General features: G+C 44.8%; 1 protein-coding gene and 1 long non-coding RNA gene across 6 annotated transcripts in view; one reads left to right on the plus strand and one right to left on the minus strand.

The window, feature by feature from the left end:
• ZFHX3 (zinc finger homeobox 3) overlaps positions 1-19,706 on the plus strand; it is a 279,630-nt gene extending 259,924 nt beyond the window's left edge. For all 4 annotated transcript variants that reach the window (XM_032283837.1, XM_032283836.1, XM_032283839.1 and 1 more), the window contains 3 exons: positions 2,798-2,900; positions 4,476-9,914; positions 13,791-19,706. In XM_032283837.1, coding sequence (XP_032139728.1) covers positions 2,798-2,900; positions 4,476-9,914; positions 13,791-15,445 — 7,197 coding nt within the window. In that variant the 3' untranslated portion in view covers positions 15,446-19,706. The remainder of the gene's footprint in view (positions 1-2,797; positions 2,901-4,475; positions 9,915-13,790) is intronic.
• Positions 104-15,350, minus strand: LOC116555324. Of its 2 annotated transcripts, XR_004270478.1 has the most exons (4): positions 15,259-15,350; positions 14,744-14,946; positions 10,724-12,990; positions 104-2,930 (listed from the first exon to the last, which is right to left on the minus strand). It is a non-coding gene; the product is annotated as an uncharacterized LOC116555324 (long non-coding RNA). The 2 variants fall into 2 exon arrangements; XR_004270477.1 differs by lacking the exons at positions 14,744-14,946; positions 15,259-15,350 and having other exon boundaries at positions 10,724-13,791.
• Positions 19,707-24,338: the final 4,632 nt, after the last annotated feature.

A 24,338-nucleotide genomic window follows, 5' to 3' on the forward strand; every position in this document is an offset into this window, starting at 1 on the left:
GTGCCAAGGCAAGTGTTGAAGGAAATCTGCTTTTGGATATATCACCTCAGTGAGCAGAAGGACTCCTCAGTGCGCTCTGTTGGCAGGATTATGTTTATGGCTCTTTTAAGATAAAGCATGAAAGCTTTGAGTGAAAAGCTTTGGAAGCTGGTAGGAGATGGAAGAATGGGCAAAGGCACGGGAATTAGTGTCTGATTGCTGACATCAGGCCCTCCAGTAGCTTCCATTCTTAACCTCTGTTCAGACACATGTGCAGATAGACCCCACTTGAATTTCTAGATCCTCAGGATTCTCTTTAGGGATCTTCCTCTTTGCCTCCTGGGAATTTCTTGCCCATGAAAATTTCATATACCAACCTGCCGCCTTTTTTTTTTTTTTTTCCAGGGAGAGGTGGGGTACACTATAGATGAGAAGATGCAGGTGGATAAAAGTAGTTACTTAAACACATATGGGGCATGGCTTACAGGTTTGGAGGCCCAGATTAAGATGCAGAGGAGGATGTGAGGTTGATGATTATATTTCGGGGAGACTTAATTGATGGAAGGTGAAGGCAGACAAAGAACCGCTGCTTACTGCCTTCTTGAATCCCAATCAGGAATTATGATTAAAGTCTCAGCGAGACAACAGAGGACTGATGAATTGGTGTCTTTTTTTTTTTTTTTCTTTTTTGCCGTCATTCACACTTGATTGACTTCAACCTTTCAAGTGCAAAAGTCTCTCTTTTCCATTATTATTCATAGCCATCTGAGTTTTTCTAATTAAAGTGTATGAAAACAATTACTGATCCGTCGTACTGAGTCTGTTAGAGGGGATGTCTGCCTTACTGTAATGCGTATGAAAAGCCCACAGTTTTCTATAATGATGTGCAGCTGAGGTGTTAGATAATTTTATTCTTTTTTACTCTGTAGGGCTTTTTTTTTATTTCTCATGATTCATTTTTCATAATTCCTAAAGATCCCGGGAAAAGACTGATCCTGCAGCTACAACCGAGAAAGGAGGTTGGGGGGAGTCTTTTTTCCTTTCCCTTTCTCCCCCTCTTACCCCCAACCTCGTGCTCCCCCTCGGCTGAAGACTATAAATTAATCGGTGACCTTTCACTTCTTGGATTCCCGCTGGACTCCCCAACCACACTGGTCAGAAATACCTTCTATTAAAAAGAAAATAGATGGAATGAGTTTGGCAATCTCCACTCCCTTCCTAACGATTCATCAACAGCTAGCTTTAACCAGCTGCCGATGAGCTTTGTGTGTGGCGCAGATGTCTGTGGGGGCAAGAATGAGATGTCACACACATTCACCTGCCACACACCTGCTCTTCATAAACATAGTGTTTCTCAGAGTGGTTCTCCATAGAGCCTGTGGCTTACTTTTTGCACCCGTTGGCATCTGGGTTGCTAAAATAATTTTAATACCCCTAAATGTGATGGGGAGTTATCTTATGTTGATGAGGGTGGCTGTCTGGGTTTCCTCTAGTCATCAAGCCTATCGCTGATATTCTAATGGACATGTCAGTAGCTATTTTGGGCAAGGCTAGGATTTTCACACCATTAAAAATTAATAGTAATGTATTTAAAACATTAATTTTGAAGAGAAATCTAAGTATTCCAGTCTTTGCAACAGATAGTGAAGATGGCTGTGCAGTATGGTTGTGTTTGATGGAAAAATGTCTCCAAGTGGGGCTGGGAGCCATGTAGAAAGGTTAGTGGTGATTGTAGTTTCTGGTCCTGTAACTTCTGCGTCAGTCCATTTCTCCAGCTGTCATCAAATGGGAGGTGGTTTCTGATTCATTTGAAATATCGCCACCTACCCTTCCCACCCCGTATCAGGCAAAAGGATGTTGCTTCTGTTTGAATGAAGAACATTTGATCCTTCCATTGGTATCGAAGACTGTTGATCACATTAACATAGGGCAAATGATAACTTGTCTGGACAGGCTTCTGGCTGTATGGCTGGGAGGCCTAGAGAAATATCTGAGGATCTGCCATAAAATTGCAGCTATTTGCATCCAGGCAATTTCCAGAATTACTATGTTTAGAAACAATGGCCATGGTCAAGGTGTGGCTACCCTGTTATAGAATGCTGTGCAGGCCACCCTCTATGGCTGGGACATTGGCCAGAGGTTCCCTCTGATGTTGTGTACCTTGGGCAGAGAGTCCAGAAGAAATCGTGGGCTTAAGTGAGTCACAAAAAAATGGCTTGCTTGTGCTTGATATCAGCTTGTAAAGGGTTACAAATGTTGTTTCCTGGAAAATCTGCTAGCATGTCTGCGTGTCCTTAGCCTTCCCTTTGTTCTCTTCTTTTCTTCTTACCCTTTCCTTCACTCTTACTCCCTCCTCTTCTTGCCTGAATACATTTTGAAAACAGTACTACAATGCTCTCTGCTTCAAGATTACAGTGTACTTTACTAGGTATGATTTAATTAGGGCCCTTATTATGTTTTCAGCAGCTTAAGGTGGGCCTTTCAACTTATCTACCTAATTGGTTGCACAAGAAGTTTCACAGCCCATGACAAAACATTGTCAGTGATCAAAGTCAAAATTCCGCATAAAGGAAAAATATTAATAATAAGATTATTCTTCAAGTGTGCACTGCTAATTATGTCCAGAATGTAACCGTAGAAACACTTTTGACTGATGTGAGCTTTGTCTAATAAACATGAATCTTCAGTGAGCTATGAAAAGTGACACCTCTAGCTTTATACTGGTGAAGGGTAATTTTGCTTATTAAATAATTTTTAAACATTTCCTATTTTGTGTCTCTTTCCTCTCCATTTGACTGTCCTTGCTCTTGCTCCTCAGGTGACCACTCCTGAGATGGTGATGCCCAGCAGCATGTTCCTTCCAGCAGCTGTTCCAGATCGAGATGGGAATTCCAGTTTGGAAGAGGCAGGAAAGCAGCCTGGTCAGTACCATTATTCTTGACCCCAAGAACCTGAAACAAGATGGAATGGCAAAATGTTCATGGAGAAGGGTTTTCAGGAATTCTTTACAATACTCTTAAGGTGAATGTAACTGATCAGGAGATGAGGGGCACTGTCATCAGCTACCTTATACTCTGGTTCTTGGCATTTATTTGTATATTACTCCCATTGTTTAAAGTGAGAGAAAATCAGTATGACAACCAGTGGAATTTTGGCAGAGACACACATACATCCTCTTAGATTATACAATTACGGAGTGAATAAAAGACTCAAGTCAATAGGCCCCACCATCCTAAGCCATTAAACACTGTATCATCTCTGAGGACTTAATTAGTAGGGACTTGTGGGTTGATTTTTAGGTACACTGGATTAGTTGTCTTTCGTTCTGAGTTTTCTGGGCTTGCCTTAGGATGAAGCACAGAAGTGCCATCGGAAAGAACATTGTTGTAGACATGTATGCTGCCACAGTTGGTGCCACATAGTATTTACTAGCTAGATGGATGGTTAGACCTCTGTGAGGCTGTCCATCTTTCACCTCTAAGTTGGGAAGAGTTTGGGCACACTACTGCTCTGCCTCCTCTCTTTCTTGTGAGTTTTCCATCTTAGAGAATGGGCAAATGACCTGATGGTATGATTATCTCATTGTAGGAAAAAAATTTATATATTTTAAATGATTGAACACTTGTTCATTGTTTATACAATAGAGATGGCAATCAGAAGTCACAAGAAATTAAATGCCTGAAAACACGTATCCCCGAATTTCTTTTTTTTTGAAACAGTCTCACACTGTTGCCCAGGTTGTAGCGCAGTGGTGCGATCTGGGCTCACTGCAATCTCCGCCTCCTGAGTTCAAGCAACTCTCCTGCCTCAGCCTCCCGAGTAGCTGGGACTACAGGCATGTGCCACCATGCCCAGCTATTTTTTTGTGTGTTTTTAGTAAAGACAGGGTTTCACTATATTGGCCAGGATGATCTTGATCTCCTGACCTCGATAACTGCTCGCCTCGGCCTCCCAAAGTGCTGGTATTACAGGTGTGAGCCACTGCACCTGGCCCCTGAATTTCTTACATTACAGCATTCAGCAGTTCTTACAAAAAATTCCCTATAACTTAGAACAGCATTAATTCACATATTCTACACTTCAGATCTACTGTGCTAAATTCTTATTACATAAAAGATGAACATAAAAGGGAAATCCAGTCTAAGATCAGTAACCTTCAAACCAGTTCTTGAGAAATTGAGGATTCTGAGTCAAGCAATTAAATGCTATTTAAAAGACTGTTAGATCTGTGATATGACATGGGTCTATTATTCATTGAAACTTTTTGTATTTCCTTTTATTCATCTCTGTTCATGTGCACCCTGTTTATAATATGTGCTCTACTGGGGGAACAAAAGGAAGCAGGAGGCGCTCCACGGAGATTCTGTCATTCAGGTTGGGCACTTCCCTCTTCATCAGATTCTGTGTTCATGAGGCCTGGTTAGGTAGACCGCTCTGGGTGCCATCCTTGAAACAAAGCCTTCTTTATCTGTGGGTTTGATGTTTTTTTTCCACAGAAACCTCAGAGGATCTGGGAAAGAACATCTTGCAATCCACGAGCACAGAGCAAAGCGGAGATTTGAAACCCTCCCCTGCCGACCCAGGCTCTGTGAGAGAAGACTCAGGCTTCCTCTGCTGGAAGAAGGGTTGCAACCAGGTTTTCAAAACTTCTGCTGCCCTTCAGACGCATTTCAATGAAGTGCATGCCAAGAGGCCTCAGCTGCCGGTGTCAGATCGCCATGTGTACAAGTACCGCTGTAATCAGTGTAGTCTGGCCTTCAAGACCATTGAAAAGTTGCAGCTCCATTCCCAGTACCATGTGATCAGAGCTGCCACCATGTGCTGTCTTTGTCAGCGCAGTTTCCGAACTTTCCAGGCTCTGAAGAAGCACCTCGAGACAAGCCACTTGGAGCTGAGTGAGGCTGACATCCAACAGCTTTATGGTGGCCTTCTGGCCAATGGGGACCTGCTGGCAATGGGAGATCCCACCCTGGCCGAGGACCATACCATAATTGTTGAGGAAGACAAGGAGGAAGAGAGTGACTTGGAAGATAAACAGAGCCCAACGGGCAGTGACTCTGGGTCAGTACAAGAAGACTCAGGCTCAGAGCCAAAGAGAGCTCTGCCTTTCAGAAAAGGTCCCAATTTTACTATGGAAAAATTCCTAGACCCTTCTCGCCCTTACAAGTGTACCGTCTGCAAGGAATCTTTCACTCAAAAGAATATCCTGCTAGTACACTACAATTCTGTCTCCCACCTGCATAAGTTAAAGAGAGCCCTTCAAGAATCAGCAACCGGTCAGCCAGAACCCACCAGCAGCCCAGACAACAAACCTTTTAAGTGTAACACTTGTAATGTGGCCTACAGCCAGAGTTCCACTCTGGAGATCCACATGAGGTCTGTGTTACATCAAACCAAGGCCCGGGCAGCCAAGCTGGAGGCTGCAAGTGGCAGTAGCAACGGGACTGGGAACAGCAGCAGTATCTCCCTGAGCTCCTCCACGCCAAGTCCTGTGAGCACCAGTGGCAGTAACACCTTTACCACCTCCAATCCAAGCAGTGCTGGCATCGCTCCAAGTTCCAACTTACTGAGCCAAGTGCCCACTGAGGGTGTAGGGATGCCACCCCTGGGGAATCCTATTGGTGCCAACATTGCTTCCCCTTCAGAGCCCAAGGAGGCCAATCGGAAGAAACTGGCAGACATGATTGCATCCAGGCAGCAGCAGCAACAGCAGCAGCAACAGCAGCAACAACAACAAGCACAAACCCTGGCCCAGGCCCAAGTTCAAGCTCACTTGCAGCAGGAGCTGCAGCAGCAGGCTGCCCTGATCCAGTCTCAGCTGTTTAACCCCACCCTCCTTCCTCACTTCCCCATGACCACTGAGACCCTGCTTCAGCTACAGCAGCAGCAGCACCTCCTCTTCCCTTTCTACATCCCTAGTGCGGAGTTCCAGCTCAACCCCGAGGTGAGCTTGCCAGTGACCAGTGGGGCACTGACGCTGACGGGGACGGGCCCAGGCCTGCTGGAAGATCTGAAGGCTCAGGTTCAGGTCCCACAGCAGAGCCACCAGCAGATCTTACAGCAGCAGCAGAACCAACTCTCTCTAGCCCAGAGTCACTCCACGCTCCTTCAGCCAAGCCAGCACCCAGAAAAGAAGAACAAATTGGTCATCAAAGAAAAGGAAAAAGAAAGCCAGAGAGAGAGGGATGGTGCCGAGGTGGCGGAGAGCAACACCGGTCCGAAGGAAACACAGCCAGATGCCTTGAAGGCCAAAGAGAAGAAAGAGTTGGCACCAGGGGGTAGTTCTGAGCCTTCCATGCTCCCTCCACGCATCGCTTCAGATGCCAGAGGGAATGCCACCAAGGCCCTGCTGGAGAACTTTGGCTTTGAGTTGGTCATTCAGTATAATGAGAACAAGCAGAAGGTGCAGAAAAAGAATGGGAAGACTGAGCAGGGAGAGAACCTGGAAAAGCTCGAGTGTGAGTCCTGTGGCAAGTTGTTTTCCAACATCTTGATTTTAAAGAGTCATCAAGAGCATGTTCATCAGAATTACTTTCCCTTCAAACAGCTCGAGAGGTTTGCCAAACAGTACAGAGACCACTACGATAAACTGTACCCACTGAGGCCCCAGACCCCAGAGCCACCACCACCTCCCCCTCCGCCCCCTCCACCCCCACTTCCGACAGCACCACCTCAGCCAGCGTCCACGCCAGCCATCCCTGTGTCAGCCCCACCCATTACCTCACCTACGATTGCACCGGCCCAGCCATCTGTGCCACTCACCCAGCTCTCCATGCCCATGGAGCTGCCCATCTTCTCGCCACTGATGATGCAGACGATGCCGCTGCAGACCTTGCCAGCTCAGCTGCCCCCACAGCTGGGACCTGTGGAGCCTCTGCCTGCGGACCTGGCCCAGCTGTACCAGCATCAGCTCAATCCAACCCTGCTGCAGCAGCAGAACAAGAGGCCTCGCACCAGGATCACGGATGATCAGCTCCGAGTCTTGCGGCAATATTTTGACATTAACAACTCCCCCAGTGAAGAGCAAATCAAAGAGATGGCAGACAAGTCCGGGTTGCCGCAGAAAGTGATCAAGCACTGGTTCAGGAACACTCTCTTCAAAGAGAGGCAGCGTAACAAGGACTCTCCTTACAACTTTAGTAATCCTCCTATCACCAGCCTGGAGGAGCTCAAGATTGACTCCCGGCCCCCTTCGCCGGAACCTCCGAAGCAGGAATACTGGGGAAGCAAGAGGTCTTCAAGAACAAGGTTTACGGACTACCAGCTGAGGGTCTTACAGGACTTCTTTGATGCCAATGCTTACCCAAAGGATGATGAATTTGAGCAACTCTCTAATTTACTGAACCTTCCAACCCGAGTCATAGTGGTGTGGTTTCAGAATGCCCGACAGAAGGCCAGGAAGAATTACGAGAATCAGGGAGAGGGCAAAGATGGAGAGCGGCGTGAGCTCACAAATGACAGATATATTCGAACAAGCAACTTGAACTACCAGTGCAAAAAATGTAGCCTGGTGTTTCAGCGCATCTTTGATCTCATCAAACACCAGAAGAAGCTGTGTTACAAGGATGAGGATGAGGAGGGGCAGGATGACAGCCAAAATGAGGATTCCATGGATGCCATGGAAATCCTGACACCTACCAGCTCCTCCTGCAGCACCCCGATGCCCTCACAGGCTTACAGCGCCCCAGCACCATCAGCCAATAATGCAGCTTCCTCCGCTTTCTTGCAGCTTGCAGTAGAGGCCGAGGACCTGGCCACCTTCAATTCAAAAACAGAGGCAAGTGATGAGAAACCAAAGCTGGTGGAAGCTCCCAGTACCCAGCCAAACCAAACCCAAGAAAAGCAAGGACAACCAAAGCCAGAGCTGCAGCAGCAAGAGCAGCCCGAGCAGCAGAAGACCAATACCCCACAGCAGAAGCTCGCCCAGCTGGCGTCCCTGCCTTCGCTGCCACAGCCTCCTCCGCAAGCACCCCCTCCGCAGTGCCCCTTACCCCAGTCGAGTCCCAGCCCTTCCCAGCTCTCCCACCTGCCCCTCAAGCCCCTCCACACATCAACTCCTCAGCAGCTGGCAAACCTACCTCCTCAGCTAATCCCTTACCAGTGTGACCAGTGTAAGTTGGCATTTCCATCATTTGAGCACTGGCAGGAGCATCAGCAGCTCCACTTCCTGAGTGCACAGAACCAGTTCATCCACCCCCAGTTTTTGGACAGGTCACTGGATATGCCTTTCATGCTTTTTGATCCCAGTAACCCACTCCTGGCCAGCCAGCTGCTCTCTGGGGCCATACCTCAGATTCCGGCAAGCTCTGCCACTTCTCCTTCAACTCCAACCTCCACGATGAACACTCTCAAGAGGAAGCTGGAGGAAAAGGCCAGTGCAAGCCCTGGTGAAAATGACAGTGGGACAGGAGGAGAAGAGCCTCAGAGAGACAAGCGTTTGAGAACAACCATCACACCAGAACAACTAGAAATTCTCTACCAGAAGTATCTACTGGACTCCAATCCGACTCGAAAGATGTTGGATCATATTGCGCACGAGGTGGGCTTGAAGAAACGTGTGGTGCAAGTATGGTTTCAGAACACCAGAGCTCGGGAAAGGAAAGGACAGTTCCGGGCTGTGGGCCCAGCTCAGGCCCACAGGAGATGCCCTTTTTGCAGAGCGCTCTTCAAAGCCAAGACTGCTCTTGAGGCTCACATCCGGTCCCGTCACTGGCATGAAGCCAAGAGAGCTGGCTACAACCTAACACTGTCTGCGATGCTCTTAGACTGTGATGGGGGACTCCAGATGAAAGGAGATATTTTTGACGGAACTAGCTTTTCCCACCTACCCCCAAGCAGTACTGATGGTCAGGGTGTCCCCCTCTCACCCGTGAGTAAAACCATGGAGTTGTCACCGAGAACTCTTCTTAGCCCTTCCTCCATTAAGGTGGAAGGGATTGAAGACTTTGAAAGCCCTTCCATGTCCTCAGTTAATCTAAACTTTGACCAAACTAAGCTGGACAATGATGACTGTTCCTCCGTCAACACAGCAATCACAGATACCACAACTGGAGACGAGGGCAATGCAGATAACGACAGTGCAACGGGAATAGTAACTGAAACCAAATCCTCTTCTGCACCCAATGAAGGGTTGACCAAAGCGGCCATGATGGCAATGTCTGAGTATGAAGATCGGTTGTCATCTGGTCTGGTCAGCCCTGCCCCGAGCTTTTATAGCAAGGAATATGACAATGAAGGTACAGTGGACTACAGTGAAACCTCAAGCCTTGCAGACCCCTGCTCCCCAAGTCCTGGCGCTAGTGGATCTGCAGGCAAATCTGGTGACAGCGGGGATCGGCCTGGGCAGAAACGTTTTCGCACTCAAATGACCAATCTGCAGCTGAAGGTCCTCAAGTCATGCTTTAATGACTACAGGACACCCACTATGCTGGAGTGTGAGGTCCTGGGCAATGACATTGGACTGCCAAAGAGAGTTGTTCAGGTCTGGTTCCAGAATGCCCGGGCAAAAGAAAAGAAGTCCAAGTTAAGCATGGCCAAGCATTTTGGTATAAACCAAACGAGTTACGAGGGACCCAAAACAGAGTGCACTTTGTGTGGCATCAAGTACAGCGCTCGGCTGTCTGTACGTGACCATATCTTTTCCCAACAGCATATCTCCAAAGTTAAAGACACCATTGGAAGCCAGTTGGACAAGGAGAAAGAATACTTTGACCCAGCCACCGTACGTCAGTTGATGGCTCAACAAGAGTTGGACCGGATTAAAAAGGCCAATGAGGTCCTTGGACTGGCAGCTCAGCAGCAAGGGATGTTTGACAACACCCCTCTTCAGGCCCTTAACCTTCCTACTGCATATCCAGCGCTCCAGGGCATTCCTCCCGTGTTGCTCCCGGGCCTCAACAGCCCCTCCTTGCCAGGCTTTACTCCATCCAACACAGGTGGGTTCTGCTCCAGGGGATTGTTTCAGAGGTGAATAGCTGCCCATTCAGCATTCCGTTATGTGGCTACCACCCAGACCCTCTGAGTGCTGGGCAGGTGGGAAGCTTCTCTTTCTAGTTCTCTAAAAGCAACAAGACTTGAGTTTGCTTAAGTCTTGACACACACTGCTGGTGTGTCAGGGGTGGGACCTTCTGGTTGGAACAGTCTCCTTTGAAACCTCTCTTACGCCCTACAATAGGGAAAAGCTTGAGGGTCCTGGTATACTAATTTCTGGAATATTTCAAGAAATAAGTTTCTATCATACACCCTTTCATTCAGTCCTTGTGGAAATGCTGATCCTGTCTGGATATTTGTTGTAAATATAAGACACCTGAATTAGTCATAGCTAATTCTGGATTATGCCCTAAGAAAACTGGTCTAAGAGCATTTAAATCAACTCTTTGCCCTCACCTAAGGTCCCTGCCTTCTCGAGAGAGTTACTGTGGCTGAAGAACTGCTATCAGAAAGAAGCTTTCATGTGGTGGATCCTTACTGTTGGAGTTTTCTCTTCCAGCCAGAACAATAGTGGCTGTTAGTTTCTAACAAGACGACCTTTTTACTTGAATGCATTGACCAGGGATCTCGTATTGGGGAACATGGTTCTATTAAAGTACTGCTGCATATTTCAGAGGTCCTCAGTCACCTCTTTTTTTTTTTTTTTTTCCTTTTGCCCATTTCCCTTTCCTTGCTCCTGATCATTCAGAATCATACATACTTGGTGCTCATACAGTCTCACTTAATAAGGAGTTTTGCAGCTTTTCCTACATACCTCTCTTGTTTCTCCTTCTCTGTCCTCACATCTTCTCTGGATCCAGCCATCTTTGCTAAATTGGACCTTCACCTCCAGGGTCCTGCAAGGATTAGACACAAGTCAGCCAATTCCCCCGACGATGGCCTGAATTGATTACTTCCCGTTCACCAAAGGAGAACCGCTCCAAAAGCCACCTTGCCTTCAAAATGTGTTCCTGTTACCTGGGGTTAAAGCAGCGCTCCTGCTTCCCACAGCAGTCCTAGTTTCTGGTTGAATTAGCTCCACATTTTACATTTTGTGTGGTATCTTACCAAACATGAGCCTACTGCATTCCTGGTCCCTGTTTCTTACTCAATTAAGAATAAGTTGTTGTTGCTTATATGTGTTGACAAGTCATGTCACAGAAAAACAGCTACACATAGCCAGGAAAAAAACTACAGAAACTAGCGAAGCACTTAGTTATCCCTGTAGCCCAGGACCTTGGCAGAGGGGCTTGGGAAGGTTTGACACATCACAGTAATGTGAAAAAAGTAGAATCAGAATGTCTGATTTATTCCCCTTGTTTTACAGATGAGAAAACTGAGGCCCAGAGAGGTCAAGACCATTCAACAAGCTAGGGTAGGAGCTAGAGCTCCCACCCAGGCCTCCGGGCTCCCAGTGCTATGTCCTTCCACAACACCCAATATGAGCCAGTCAGTCAACAGGTATATGTTTAGTGTTACTCAGGTTCTGACCACTTAGCGTGGACTCAAGCTAGAAAGATATGCTCTTATTCAGGGCAGCCAGACTGCCCCAGTTCATCATCTGACTGTAACATTGTTCTCAAGAGCACTGGATCTGGAATGGGAGGGAAGGAATGAACTTGTATTTATTAAGCATCTATTATAGGTCAGGCCCAATGGTAAGCTTTTTCTATGAATATGGTATTTCATTTAATTCTTGTAACCATCTGTTGTGGAAAGCTGAGGTTCCAGGAGTTCAACTGACAGGCCCAGGGTCACACGTCTGATGTGTGTTACCATAATTCCACAGGGCCTGTGTGATTCCAGAGTTGTATGAGTAAGTCTTGGGGGAACAAGGAGGTCACAGAATTGTGAGTGTGTTGAGCTACTGTAGCATGGCTAGGGCAGGGCTTGGTAAATAGTAGAGATTCGTGAAATCTCTTAAAATTTGAACCTCTTACATAGACCATCAGTTGAAGGTACACAGTTTAAGGCTTTCTGACCTGAATCTTTCTCCTAAAAGCCTGAAGCCATGGAGATGAGGAAATCTCTAGATATTCCTTCCTTGCCCCACTGATCTTTTCGCTCTGGCCCCAAACCTAAAACTTAGAAGGCCCATTGCCTAGTGGAGACAGAGCCATGTCCCAAGTTTAGAACGCATAATCTACTCTGTCTCGTTTGTGCCAATTTAATCAAGTTTTTACTAAGCTTTTTGGAGTCACACATATCTTCTCTGGTGTCTTATGTGCACTGAGGACACTGGATGATGTGATGCTGAAGGAATCTTCCTCCTTGGCTATCCCATATTAATGGAGATTTATCGGATTGGCAACTTGAAGCAGTCTTGTTCTTTTCATCTGAAATATGAGGGTTTTGATAGTGAACACGGTGCCTCGATAGCCAGAAATCAGCAGTCTTCCCCCAGATCTGGGCTTCAGAGTGTTTTTTTCTCAGGGTTATGTTATGGAACTCCTTCTCCAGCTTTCTGGCAGAGTGGTCCAGATGAAATACTGAAGGGCTTTAGGACTGTTTTGATTTTGCATTTTGGTGTCCTCTGAAGAGATGTATATACCATCTAGTTTCTTGGATGTGGTGAATACAGAGGTGTTGCCTGTGGGATCCTCTTTTCTTTTCTCAGCTTCCATCATCCAGCACACTCTGCACCCCACCCCTCATGGTGTCTTTCCCTGCTGTCTTGCTAGTCTCAACATACCTGAAGCTTGGAGTACCATCCGTAGCAACACCCTCTTCCATTACCTTGGAACTGAAGACTTAAACCAGGAGATAGCTATGGGTCAGGGGAGGGTATTAGGCTCTAGGGTCAGTGAAGGTGTTGCAGGGAGTGGTGGTAGATTAGGGGTGAGTATGATAAAGGATGGGGCCTAGTCCATGAGGGCCTGGTGACATGGTCAGAGACCCTTGCTATCCATAGACAGTGGTGCTTCGAGTAGGTTGTGATGTGTTAGAAATTGGTGTCAGTACCTTGGGCTATTCCGTTTGTGACATGGCTTTTCTCCTTTTCCTGTGGTGGCTTCTCAACCATCTACAGTTCTATTGGCCCTCCTGTGTATCATTCAAACAGGCAGGAAGAGAAGGTGGTCATTTCTCCAGTAGTCTCCAGAATCGTATGCCTAGATGGTTACACTGTTCAATAGACTTGTTGAAGCAGATCAGCTGGGCCAAGGCACTGGAGCAGTTTTCCCTGAATGGATTCTTATTTCTTCCCAGGCCCTTCCTCCATACTTTCCCATTCACCTCTTCTCTCTACCCTCCCAAAGCATCCAGTCAGCTGCTGCAACAGAGGTCAGAGAGGAGGAACACATGTGAAGCCTGTTTTGCTTCTTCATGTGGCCTTGGGCCCTTACTAGCTTTCTTGCCTTTGTTCTTTTCTCCCTTCTCCTGTTGCCTGTCTCCTCCAGGTAACTTCTCTGGGCCTCATGGCCATACTTTTTCTGTGATGCTTTGGTAAAGGCCTTTGGTGCAAATGGGCCCCAGCTAGAAACAGCTAGCTTTGGGGCCTCCAGACTAATTGTAATTGGGTAGCGTGAATGGTAGGTGGGAGTGCTTGGCTGAGAAAATGTGAACTAGCAGGTGTGGCACATTGGGCAGGAAGGTGCTGGAAGTATATTGGCTGGAAGGAGGAGTATGGGAGCTGACCCAGGACTGAGTCCTCATTAGAATACAGGCTGTCCAGCCCTGAGCTTGATGGGATACTTCTGTTGTAAACATTGGTTTTGAGAGAAGTCTTCAAGCCTTGACATCTCAGACTGTGTGCCAGTGACACTGGTAAAATGTCTTGAGCTTCAGCCCTACCCACGCGCAGACTGACTGGTGATTTCTGTTTCTGTCTCCATTCCTTTCAGCTTTAACGTCTCCTAAGCCGAACTTGATGGGTCTGCCCAGCACAACTGTTCCTTCCCCTGGCCTCCCCACATCTGGATTACCAAATAAACCGTCCTCAGCGTCGCTGAGCTCCCCAACCCCAGCACAAGCCACCATGGCGATGGCCCCTCAGCAACCCCCCCAGCCCCAGCAGCAGCCACAGGTGCAGCAGCCTCCCCCGCCGCCAGCAGCCCAGCCGCCACCCACACCACAGCTCCCACAGCAACAGCAGCAGCAACGGAAGGACAAAGACAGTGAGAAAGTAAAGGAGAAGGAAAAGACACACAAAGGGAAAGGGGAACCCCTGCCTGTCCCCAAGAAGGAGAAAGGAGAGGCCCCCACGGCAGCTGCAGCCACGATCTCAGCCCCGCTGCCCACCATGGAGTATGCGGTGGACCCCGCACAGCTGCAGGCCCTGCAGGCAGCCTTGACTTCGGACCCCACAGCGTTGCTCACAAGCCAGTTCCTTCCTTACTTTGTACCGGGCTTTTCTCCTTATTATGCTCCCCAGATCCCTGGCGCCCTGCAGAGCGGGTACCTGCAGCCTATGTATGGCATGGAAGGCCTGTTCCCCTACAGCCCTGCACTCTCGCAGGCCCTGATGGGGCTGTCCCCGGGCTCCCTACTGCAGCAGTACCAGCAATACCAGCAGAGTCTGCAGGAGGCAATTCAGCAGCAGCAGCAGCGGCAACTACAGCAGCAGCAGCAGCAAAAAGTGCAGCAGCAGCAGCCCAAAGCAAGTCAAACCCCAGTCCCCCCGGGGGCTGCTTCCCCAGACAAAGACCCTGCCAAAGAATCCCCCAAACCAGAAGAACAGAAAAACGCCCCCCGTGAGGTGTCCCCCCTCCTGCCGAAACCCCCTGAAGAGCCAGAAGCAGAAAGCAAAAGTGCAGACTCCCTCTACGACCCCTTCATTGTTCCAAAGGTGCAGTACAAGTTGGTCTGCCGCAAGTGCCAGGCGGGCTTCGGCGACGAGGAGGCGGCGAGGAGCCACCTGAAGTCCCTCTGCTTCTTCGGCCAGTCTGTGGTGAACCTGCAAGAGATGGTGCTTCACGTCCCCACCGGCGGCGGCGGCAGTGGCGGCGGTGGTGGCGGCGGCGGCGGCTCGTACCACTGCCTGGCGTGCGAGAGCGCGCTCTGTGGGGAGGAAGCTCTGAGTCAACATCTCGAGTCGGCCTTGCACAAACACAGAACAATCACGAGAGCAGCAAGAAACGCCAAAGAGCACCCTAGTTTATTACCTCACTCTGCCTGCTTCCCCGATCCTAGCACCGCATCTACCTCGCAGTCTGCCGCTCACTCAAACGACAGCCCCCCTCCCCCGTCGGCCGCCGCCCCCTCCTCCGCTTCCCCCCACGCCTCCAGGAAGTCTTGGCCGCAAGTGGTCTCCCGGGCTTCGGCAGCGAAGCCCCCTTCTTTTCCTCCTCTCTCCTCATCTTCAACGGTTACCTCAAGTTCATGCAGCACCTCAGGGGTTCAGCCCTCGATGCCAACAGACGACTATTCGGAGGAGTCTGACACGGATCTCAGCCAAAAGTCCGACGGACCGGCGAGCCCGGTGGAGGGTCCCAAAGACCCCAGCTGCCCCAAGGACAGTGGTCTGACCAGTGTAGGAACGGACACCTTCAGATTGTAAGCTTTGAAGATGAACAATACAAACAAATGAATTTAAATACAAAAATTAATAACAAACCAATTTCAAAATAGACTAACTGCAATTCCAAAGCTTCTAACCAAAAAACAAAAAAAAAAACAAACAAAAAAAAACAAAAAACAACAAAAAAAAAAAAAAAGAAAAAAAAGAAAAAGCGTGGGTTGTTTTCCCATATACCTATCTATGCCGGTGATTTTACATTGTCTTTTTTTCTTTTAATATTTAAAAAAAAAAAAAAATGCCCTAACCCTGTTGCATTGTGTCCTTTTGAAGGTACTATTGGTCTGGGAAACAAGTCCGCAGGGCCTCCCTAATGTCTTTGGAGCTTAAACCCCTTGTATATTTGCCCCTTTTCAATAAACGCCCCACGCTGATAGCACAGAGGAGCCCGGCATGCACTGTATGGGAAAGCAGTCCACCTTGTTACAGTTTTAAATTTCTTGCTATCTTAGCATTCAGATACCAATGGCTTGCTAAAAGAAAAAAAGAAATGTAATGTCTTTTTATTCTCAGGTCAATCGCTCACACTTTGTTCTGTTTTCAGAATCATTGTTTTATATATTTTTCAGTTTTTTTTTTTTTTGTTTTTTTTTTGGTTCCAGAAAAGATTTTTTGTTTTGTTAATTTAAAAACGGGCAGAAAGTATTCGAGAAAAACAATGTGAACTGCTTTAGCTTTCTGGGGATTTTTAACGATAGCTTTTCTGCTGAAGCCAATTTCAAGGGGAAAAGTTAAGCACTCCCACTTTCAGAAAAAAAAAAAAAAACCCACATACACAAAGAGTGTTGAGGACTTGTAGCTTAAAAAAATAAGTTTTAAAAACTGACTTTCTGTATTTATGATAGCTATGACCATTTTTGGTGTTGAGTAGATTGTTGCATTGGAAATGAACTGAAGCAGTATGGTAGATTTAAAAGGAAAAAAAAAAACCTTTTGTGTACATTTAGCTTTTTGTATGGTCCAGCTGACAGCTCCTCATTTGATGTTGTCTTGTTCATTCCTAGCAAATAGATTGCAATCCGTTGATTCGCCTAAGCTTTTCTCCCCTTTGTCCCTTAATTCCACTTTCTCTTTCCTTGTCCCACCTCCCATATTCTATAATCTCCCACTTAAGGTAGCTGCCTTCATTTCTTAGAGGGAGCTGCAGAATTATTTTATAAAACTAAAGAAAGAATTTCAAGGGATTCTAGGGGTCATTAGGATCCTCACAGATTATTTTTGGTTGGGGAGTTGAAACTTTTTAAAGGCATATAATCATAGTTACCTGTGTCTGTTAGCCTTGTGCATTTATTTTTTATTTACCCTTCTTTTGGCTTTTCTTTGTACCCCTTCTTTTCCTCCTTGTTTGGTAGATGCTTCAAATATTCTTTTCCTATACTAAAGCATTTGTTTCCATTTGTGTAATTGGCTGTGTACTTTTCTTTTCTAAAAAAGTTTTTGGTTAGGGATTTGGTTTTTGGTTTTGTGTTTGTTTTTTCTTTCCTCTCTCAGAAAAAGAAATTTCATGCTTTAAATAAAATCCAAAGACACACCCTTTCACTGCTGGTGCAGAAAAAAGGGAAAGGGTTCTTGTTACTTGAGAATTTGTTTCTGATTTAAACAAACAAGACTTAGTTTAATAAAAGAAAGAGAAAAACAAAAGATTCCCAGGTTGTTATGTGCTTCTTCTGCACGCAGAGGGGCAACTGTTAATGACAATTCCATATACCAAAAGACACATTTTTTACTTCAAAGTTTTGTCCTTGTGTTAGGCAGTCTGAGCGGCGAGTGATCCAGAGCGCAGCCAACAAAGCAGCAGATAGCAACGTACAGAAAGCAAAAAAGGAATCGTATGTGAGGCACTTGTTTATGTTAATATCCATGTTCCTGTAACACACAACGCAACACACAACCTTTCTCATGTAAAAAAAATAAACGGTCTGAACTTTGAAAACTTTGTGCTGCTAAAACAACATAGATTTTGGAGACAAATAGATACTTTGCTGTTTCACTTTCATAGCCAAACATCAAGAGAAACCATCTCCCCTTGCCCCTAAAGTGTGAAATCCTTCTCCCCTTCATTTTCTTCCTTATGTTTCAAAAGGGAACTTTGAAGACTGTGAATGCAGGTTCCATTGGTCACCTTTCGGGCTTCTTTCCCCAGTGCTGAAGCCACTCATCGACTTTGCAAAAGACTGGAGCATTCCAAGATCTGAAAATGGATTTTTTTCTTTTTTTCTTTTTTAGCCGGGACTATTTTATTTTTATGAATTTGTTTTTAGTTTAATGAAATAGTAGATCCTGAAATGTTGTACATATTTCTAACTAGGCTGATGCACAGTGCAAATTCCTTTTTTAATTGTTTTTTTTTTTAAGTAGAAATACTAAATACCATCTAACTATTCATACCAGTATCCAGTTGTAGCATAAGGTGTCAAAAGCAAGTACGCAAAACATTTACTGTTTTAACAAGCTGTTTCCTTTTAACAAGAAATCTTATATTTCTCCCTGTGTTTGAGATGAACATTTTTAAATTTTAAAGTTGTACAGTTTTTTGTTTTCCATTATTTTATCTTGTTTGTAACTCTATGAAATATATATATATTTTTTGCCATTTAACTGTTGTATGTTACTCTGTGTCTGTACCATATAGAAAAAAAAATTTTGTTTTTGGTTCTCTATGTGATATCAGTTAACAATTTAACACTAGCTTTACCTGACAAATTCTGCTAGGTCTTTTCTGAAACGTTGTTTTTAAAAATGATTGATATTGCTTGGTAATAGTGCAATTTCTATCCCTTTCCCTCCCCCCTCAACTTTTAAGTTCTTTTCTTTATAATTTTTATGCCCCTCCCTGATGGTTTGGGTTTTTTTTGTGGGGGGGAGCTACCATGCCATCCTCCCTCTGTGAGGCAGAGTGACTGTCAAGTGTTTTGTTACATCATGCCTTGAGCTGTGGGTGTGTTTGGCGACAATAAGATGGTTGAATAGATTGGCTGAGCACGCTTCCACCCACCCAGTGTTCTCAGAGGGGCTATGTGATTGTTTCAGCCTGGAGTGGGTTGCACCCTTAATGCTTTTCTCTACAACTCTACCACCCACGTACATGTTCATTCAAAAAAGCAAGAAAAATTCTCAGCACTAACCCAGAAGTAGCAAAGCAGTCAGTGATGGTGAACATTAGAGGTCAAACATGAGTTAGATGTTTGTGGGCTGACAGCCACCGTGGCTATGACCAGTACTATTCACAAAGCAAGAGTTCACTACAATGCTCAACTGTTTAAATTGATCTCACTCGGGGAATTTATTCCTGTCTGCTGCATCGTAGGTAGCTGGGTAGGATATATTTCCACTAGCTTTCTAAATTAGTTATTCACCTCCATTGACACTTATTTTTTGGTTTTCTCCCTATAGTGTGGGTTGGTGCTAGACACCAGTCTGTCATAGCCCCATACTGACCCACAGAATGGGAGTTACATCACCCATCTTTTCTCCATCCTTCCAAAAACCACACCTCTACACAAGGAAAAGCTTAATACATCTAGGAATTTTTTTTAATTAAAAGGTAAAGAGATGAATGTGGCCAAAGTTTTACACAACTGAAAATAAAGTAAAACAGACGGCATGTGTTTAAACCTGAGTTTATCAGGCATGGCAGGAAGTTGCAGGAGAGAGAGGCAGTGACCCAAGCCAGTGCACTTGATGTTCATGGACATATATTTTTTTTAAATAATAAATTAAAACATTTTAAATAGAAGCATAAATTGAGTTGAATATTTGTTGGCGCCGAGATACTGCCCACTGTGAAACAAAGCTTTGACTAGTTTTTTTGTTTGTTTGTTTACTTTCTTCGGGGGGAGGGGGGCAAGTTTGGGTAGGAAAGAAAGCATAAATGAACGTGACCCTGAGGTGAAGAGGTATATGAACAGCCTTTGCAATGTACAAAAAGAAAAAAAACAAAAAACAAAAAACAAAAAAAATAGAGCAAGTGAAACCAAAAATGATGTTCTTGGTGTTTTTCTATAATGTAGTCTTGTTAGCTTTTTTGTTACTGTAACAATGCTGATCTCGAACTGTACCAAAATACATGGAGACTAACAAACAGAACCACATGGAACTTTCAAACTGAAAAAAAAATTTGTCACAAAAACTTTGTTGTCATAGTTAAGTTGATTGTAGATGGTAATTGAATATACTCCTTTGAAAATATTTCATCAAGTATGTTTCCTGCTCATTGTGATACATTAAAAAAATATGAGCAAAAGTTCTGTCTCCGTTACCACATTTGTGCATATGCATGTGTGTGTGCATGAGAGAGAGACTGATGGCTGGCAAAGTATAAATATGAATACCTTGAGGTTGTATGTGCAGGGAGTACTTATCCCAATGTACACAAGGATGTACACAAGCTCTTTAGTGTTTCTAAAGACACTTGTATATCCCATCTCCTAGGGCTCATGAATGTCAGAAGTCTGGGCCATGATGCTGTCTACTTTATTGGGAGGGGTAAGCCTGACATCTTAGACAATACTTGGCCCCAGAGTGCCCTAATACCAACTAGATTTTTAATTCAAATGTTTACATGAAAGTTTTAGATGCTTGACACAATTACAGGTAAAAGAGTTTTACTGATAGCCAGGAGACAGGTAGGTTCAACTTTTTTGAAACAGGAATTGGATCTAGTGTTTATGACAGAAGGATATGAACAGTAAGTTGAACTAAGTGGATTACTGACTACACTTACCTGTCCTCCAAAGGACTTTTCTAAACTTCTGTTAGAGCAGAATTTGAGAGAGGCCCATTCCGTATAACACCAGTATCAGTAATGCCTGCATATAAGAGACAACTTGGTCCTCTTGCCAGAAACCCTCCCCTACCACAGCAAATGCCTGAACTTTACTAATAAGGAGTATCTCTAAGATCAGGCCTGAAGGTCTTCCATTCATCTATACTTTATATAGCCACAGCTAATAAATAATTTATAAAACTTTAGCAGGTGGCCTGGATGGCACTGTAGACTGGCTATGTATTTGGAAGGTCTACAGCATCTGCCCTCCATCAGTAGGAATATTTTCTTCCTCAGGAGTTGTTGAGCTACAAAATCCTCTTCTATTGGCTCAGCCAGCCAGCTATCTTTTCTCTCTCCCCTCTCTCTCTCCTCCCGTCTCTCTGACCCTCTCCCCTCTCTCTCCTCCTGTCTCTCTGTCCCTCTCCCCTCTCTCTCCTCTCACGCTCCTCTCTCTGTCTCCACCTGCCCCCCACCTTTGTTTTGACAGAGTCTTGCTCTGTAGGTCAGGCTGGAGTGCAATGGCACAATCTTGGCTCACTGCAACCTCTGGCTCCTGGGTTCAAGTGATTCTCCTGCTTCAGCCCCCCGAGTAGCTGAGATTACAGGTGCGTGCCACCATGCCAGGCTAATTTTTGTATTTTTAATAGAGATTGGGTTTCACCATGTTGGCCAGGATGGTCTTGATCCCCTGACCTCCAGTGATCTGCCCGCCTTGGCCTCCCAAAGTGCTGGGATTGCAGGCGTAAGCCATTGTGCCTGGCCCCAGACAGCCATTTTTCTTAATTCCTACAACAGGCATTCAAAAAGTAGTGACCGTATTGACTCAAAATTTCAAATAATTCAACTGATACAAGCATTAATAGTGCTCAGGGAGGAAAGCTGGTTCCCTGGCCAGCGCTGGAACCTCTATGCCAAACAGGTAGTGTCACTGTCCCTAATGTAATCTGATCTTTCCCTAGGCATTGCACCTTTCTTTTTGGAGTTACTAGAGAAATGGATGGCCTCTATCTTGCTATGTTTTCTTGGTACCCAGCTAATGCTGCTGATCTGTCTTCCCACCCTGTGAAAAGGTATAGTAGGATAAAACTTGTTCAGACCCAAAGCCACATCTGCCTTTTTAAACTATAATTATTTTAGGATCTGGCAGGATTGCATTGAAACATTTTAAATGGAACTAGTTTTGCAGAGAGGTTTTGCTGCTTCAGCTCTTTGGAAGAAGGTGACTACAATTCAAATTCTCCTACAGATAAATTTCTAACAAGAAAATAAGACAAAACTTTATTGATGCTTGAGCCCTTTGTATCAGAGAATCTCGGAGCACCTAAATTACATTAAAGAAGGGCTGGGTAAGAGACCTGAAGCTCTTTCCGTTACTGAAAAGGCTGGTTTTTCTTAAGAGAAAAGAAGTCTTCCAGTCTGGCTTCAATATCATCCTCATGTGGATGAATTAATGGCTTTCTCTCCCGTGGAAAATGAAATGGCAACATCTTAAAATGGCCAATATGTGCTAGGTAGCTGTTTCTAATTTGCTTTAAAGAAACGTCTGCAGTGCCTAACCCCTGTTACAGACTAATGACCTTCCAAATCTTACTTTTAACAAGTTTAGGCTTGAAGTTACAAGAGCACAAGCAGTTTAAGAGTCAAGTTGAAGGATGAGAATTTTGCACCTGCTGATCTGCTCTGCTCTGCAGCCTTAATTACAGCAGGACAGATGTGCTCACTCAGCCTCTGTACACTACTGCTGGGGATGAAACAGCCAAGGCTCTGGAAAAACTTGCAAAGAAATTAATGCTCTCAGAATTATTAAGGTAGAGGCAGTTTTCCATTCTTTACTTCATGATGAAGGTGGGTATTTTCCTTCCCTCCTTCCTGTTTCATTCTTTTTTAAAACTAAAGGCATCTGTTTTTAGGATGTCCTAATCAGTAAGCTAGGGTTTCTCTGAATCTGTCTTCTTGAGTTTTTAAATTATAAGCAACATAAATAAATTCGCTTTTGATCCTTTATTTATGACTGCTTAACTTCTTATTCTAAGTATAAGAGATGAACAAAAAGGCTATTTAGTTCAACTTTTCAATCCTTTATTAACATGGGAATGAAAACTCTCAGATGAACTGTTTTACTTTTGGGCCAAGATCCCTTGGCCTGAGAAGTGAGTGCTGAGAAGCAACTAATAGTAACCATGAAGAAAGGCACTGGTGGCTATTCTCTGCCTCTACAATGTTCACAGCCTTTTTTAAGCATCATTCTTCCTTGCCTTCCTACTTAATACACTACTCTTCTAAGCCCCCTCACACACTGCTGCTCTTTTAATTCCTGTGTATGCTTTATGTTTGCCTAACACTTGTAAAAATATTTTGTAAAATTATATACTTGTTTCTCAGATGATCTGTAAGGCCGACAAAGTGGGTGGCATTTATCCCCAGTATCCAGGATAGTGAGGTAATGAGTGAGGGGAGAAGGCACTAATCAGGTATTTAGCCTTTAACCAGTGCTCTTCCTTATCACGCTATTTCTTGAAAGACGACGGAAGAGTGAGAGTGTGGGCTCCAGAGTCAGACTGATAGGGTTCAAATTCTGGTTCCATCATGGTGACCTTGCTTTAGTTACCTACTTTCACTGTGAAATGAGAGTAATAGTACCTGCTTTATAGGGTTGTTGGGAATTTTAAATAAATTAATGTATGTAAAATACTTAGGACACTGCCTGCTTCATACTAAGTGCTAAAAATCTGTTCTGACTATCAGTCATTATGACCTCTCCACATCTCCTTTCTGTAGGCCCCTTGGAACTGCTGCTTTCTAACTTTTGGTTTCCTTCACAGAGGTTTGGGAACTGCAGCTATAAAGGTAAGTGCCATCAAGCCTCTGCCATACGTTTATTTCTGATGTTTTCCTGTCTGTACATATCTCAGAGGGTGCAGAGATCCTTTAGGAGGTTTCTGCTCACAAGCTGTATAGGAGTATGGTATAGGAGTTTGGATTATAGTATTTTAATGCCCATCATGTAGTAATTAATTTGGACATGAGGAAAAGATGGCTTGTAGTTTGCTTTTGTTTCCAAGACTAGATATATGTCTGGTTCACCATGCCTTGAAAGATGAGCCACTTAAATGTATGGGGTTGCAGAATAGGGAAAACAGAATAAGTTGTGACAGTTTGCCCTTTGCCTAATTTGAAGTGGTTCAGATGTACAAGTTGAGAGGTGTACCATCTGAAATGAGACTCCGTATGAAAGAATTGTAAGTGAAACAAAACTGAAAGGGGAATATATGCAAAAGAATACAGCAAGAGGAAGTCTTCACCCCTAGACCCAGGAAGAGGTTTTTAACATACTATCATTGGAATAAGCTGCAAAATAAATATTTAAAAGACGCATGGGAAACCAATGGGTGAAACCTAAATCAGCACAGAGCAAGGACTTAATTATAGTGTTTCTATGGTAGCATCTGCATGTAAGAGCTCATCAGGCTTTAGGATACAGGCTTTAGGAGGCTATTGCCCTATGTGTGAACTTAGTCCATTTTTAATCAGAAACAATGATGGCCTTAGAAATAAAGTTGCCGATATTGGTATCAGAGGGTTAGAAAAGGCCTCTTTACTTGAGAATGACTGGTGGGTGATTTTTCCTTCTATCTGAGGATAACAACCCATAAATGTAGCTTTGTTATACTGCCTGTAGATAGGACATCGTCATACAGTGTCTATTTATTACATGGTTATAAGTTTGACACTGCTTGAACAATTATCAAAGTGTGATTTGTATTCAGCTTATTTTTTTCTTTATCTTTGAGTACTTTAAAGATAGTGCTCCACTGGTGCCTCATTTGCATGGTTTCCAATAACAAATGGGCTGTCATCTTTATTTTTAATGTATTTTTTCTCTTTATCACTAGTTTTATCACATCACAATTTCATTATGATATGTTTTGGTGTAGTTTTTTAAATTCATGTTTCTTGTGCTTATGGTTTGTTGGGTTCTTGGATCTGTGGGGTATTACTTTTCACCAAAACTGGGAATTTTTCAGCCATTATTTCTTCAAACACATTCTGTCTGCCCCTTCTCCCTTCACTTCCTCTGCCACCACCACCCCTGGCCCTGGCCCCACA

Source organism: Sapajus apella, unplaced genomic scaffold (assembly GCF_009761245.1).
Source record: "Sapajus apella isolate SASKATOON/1434 unplaced genomic scaffold, GSC_monkey_1.0 scaffold15, whole genome shotgun sequence".
Lineage (NCBI taxonomy): Eukaryota > Metazoa > Chordata > Mammalia > Primates > Cebidae > Sapajus > Sapajus apella.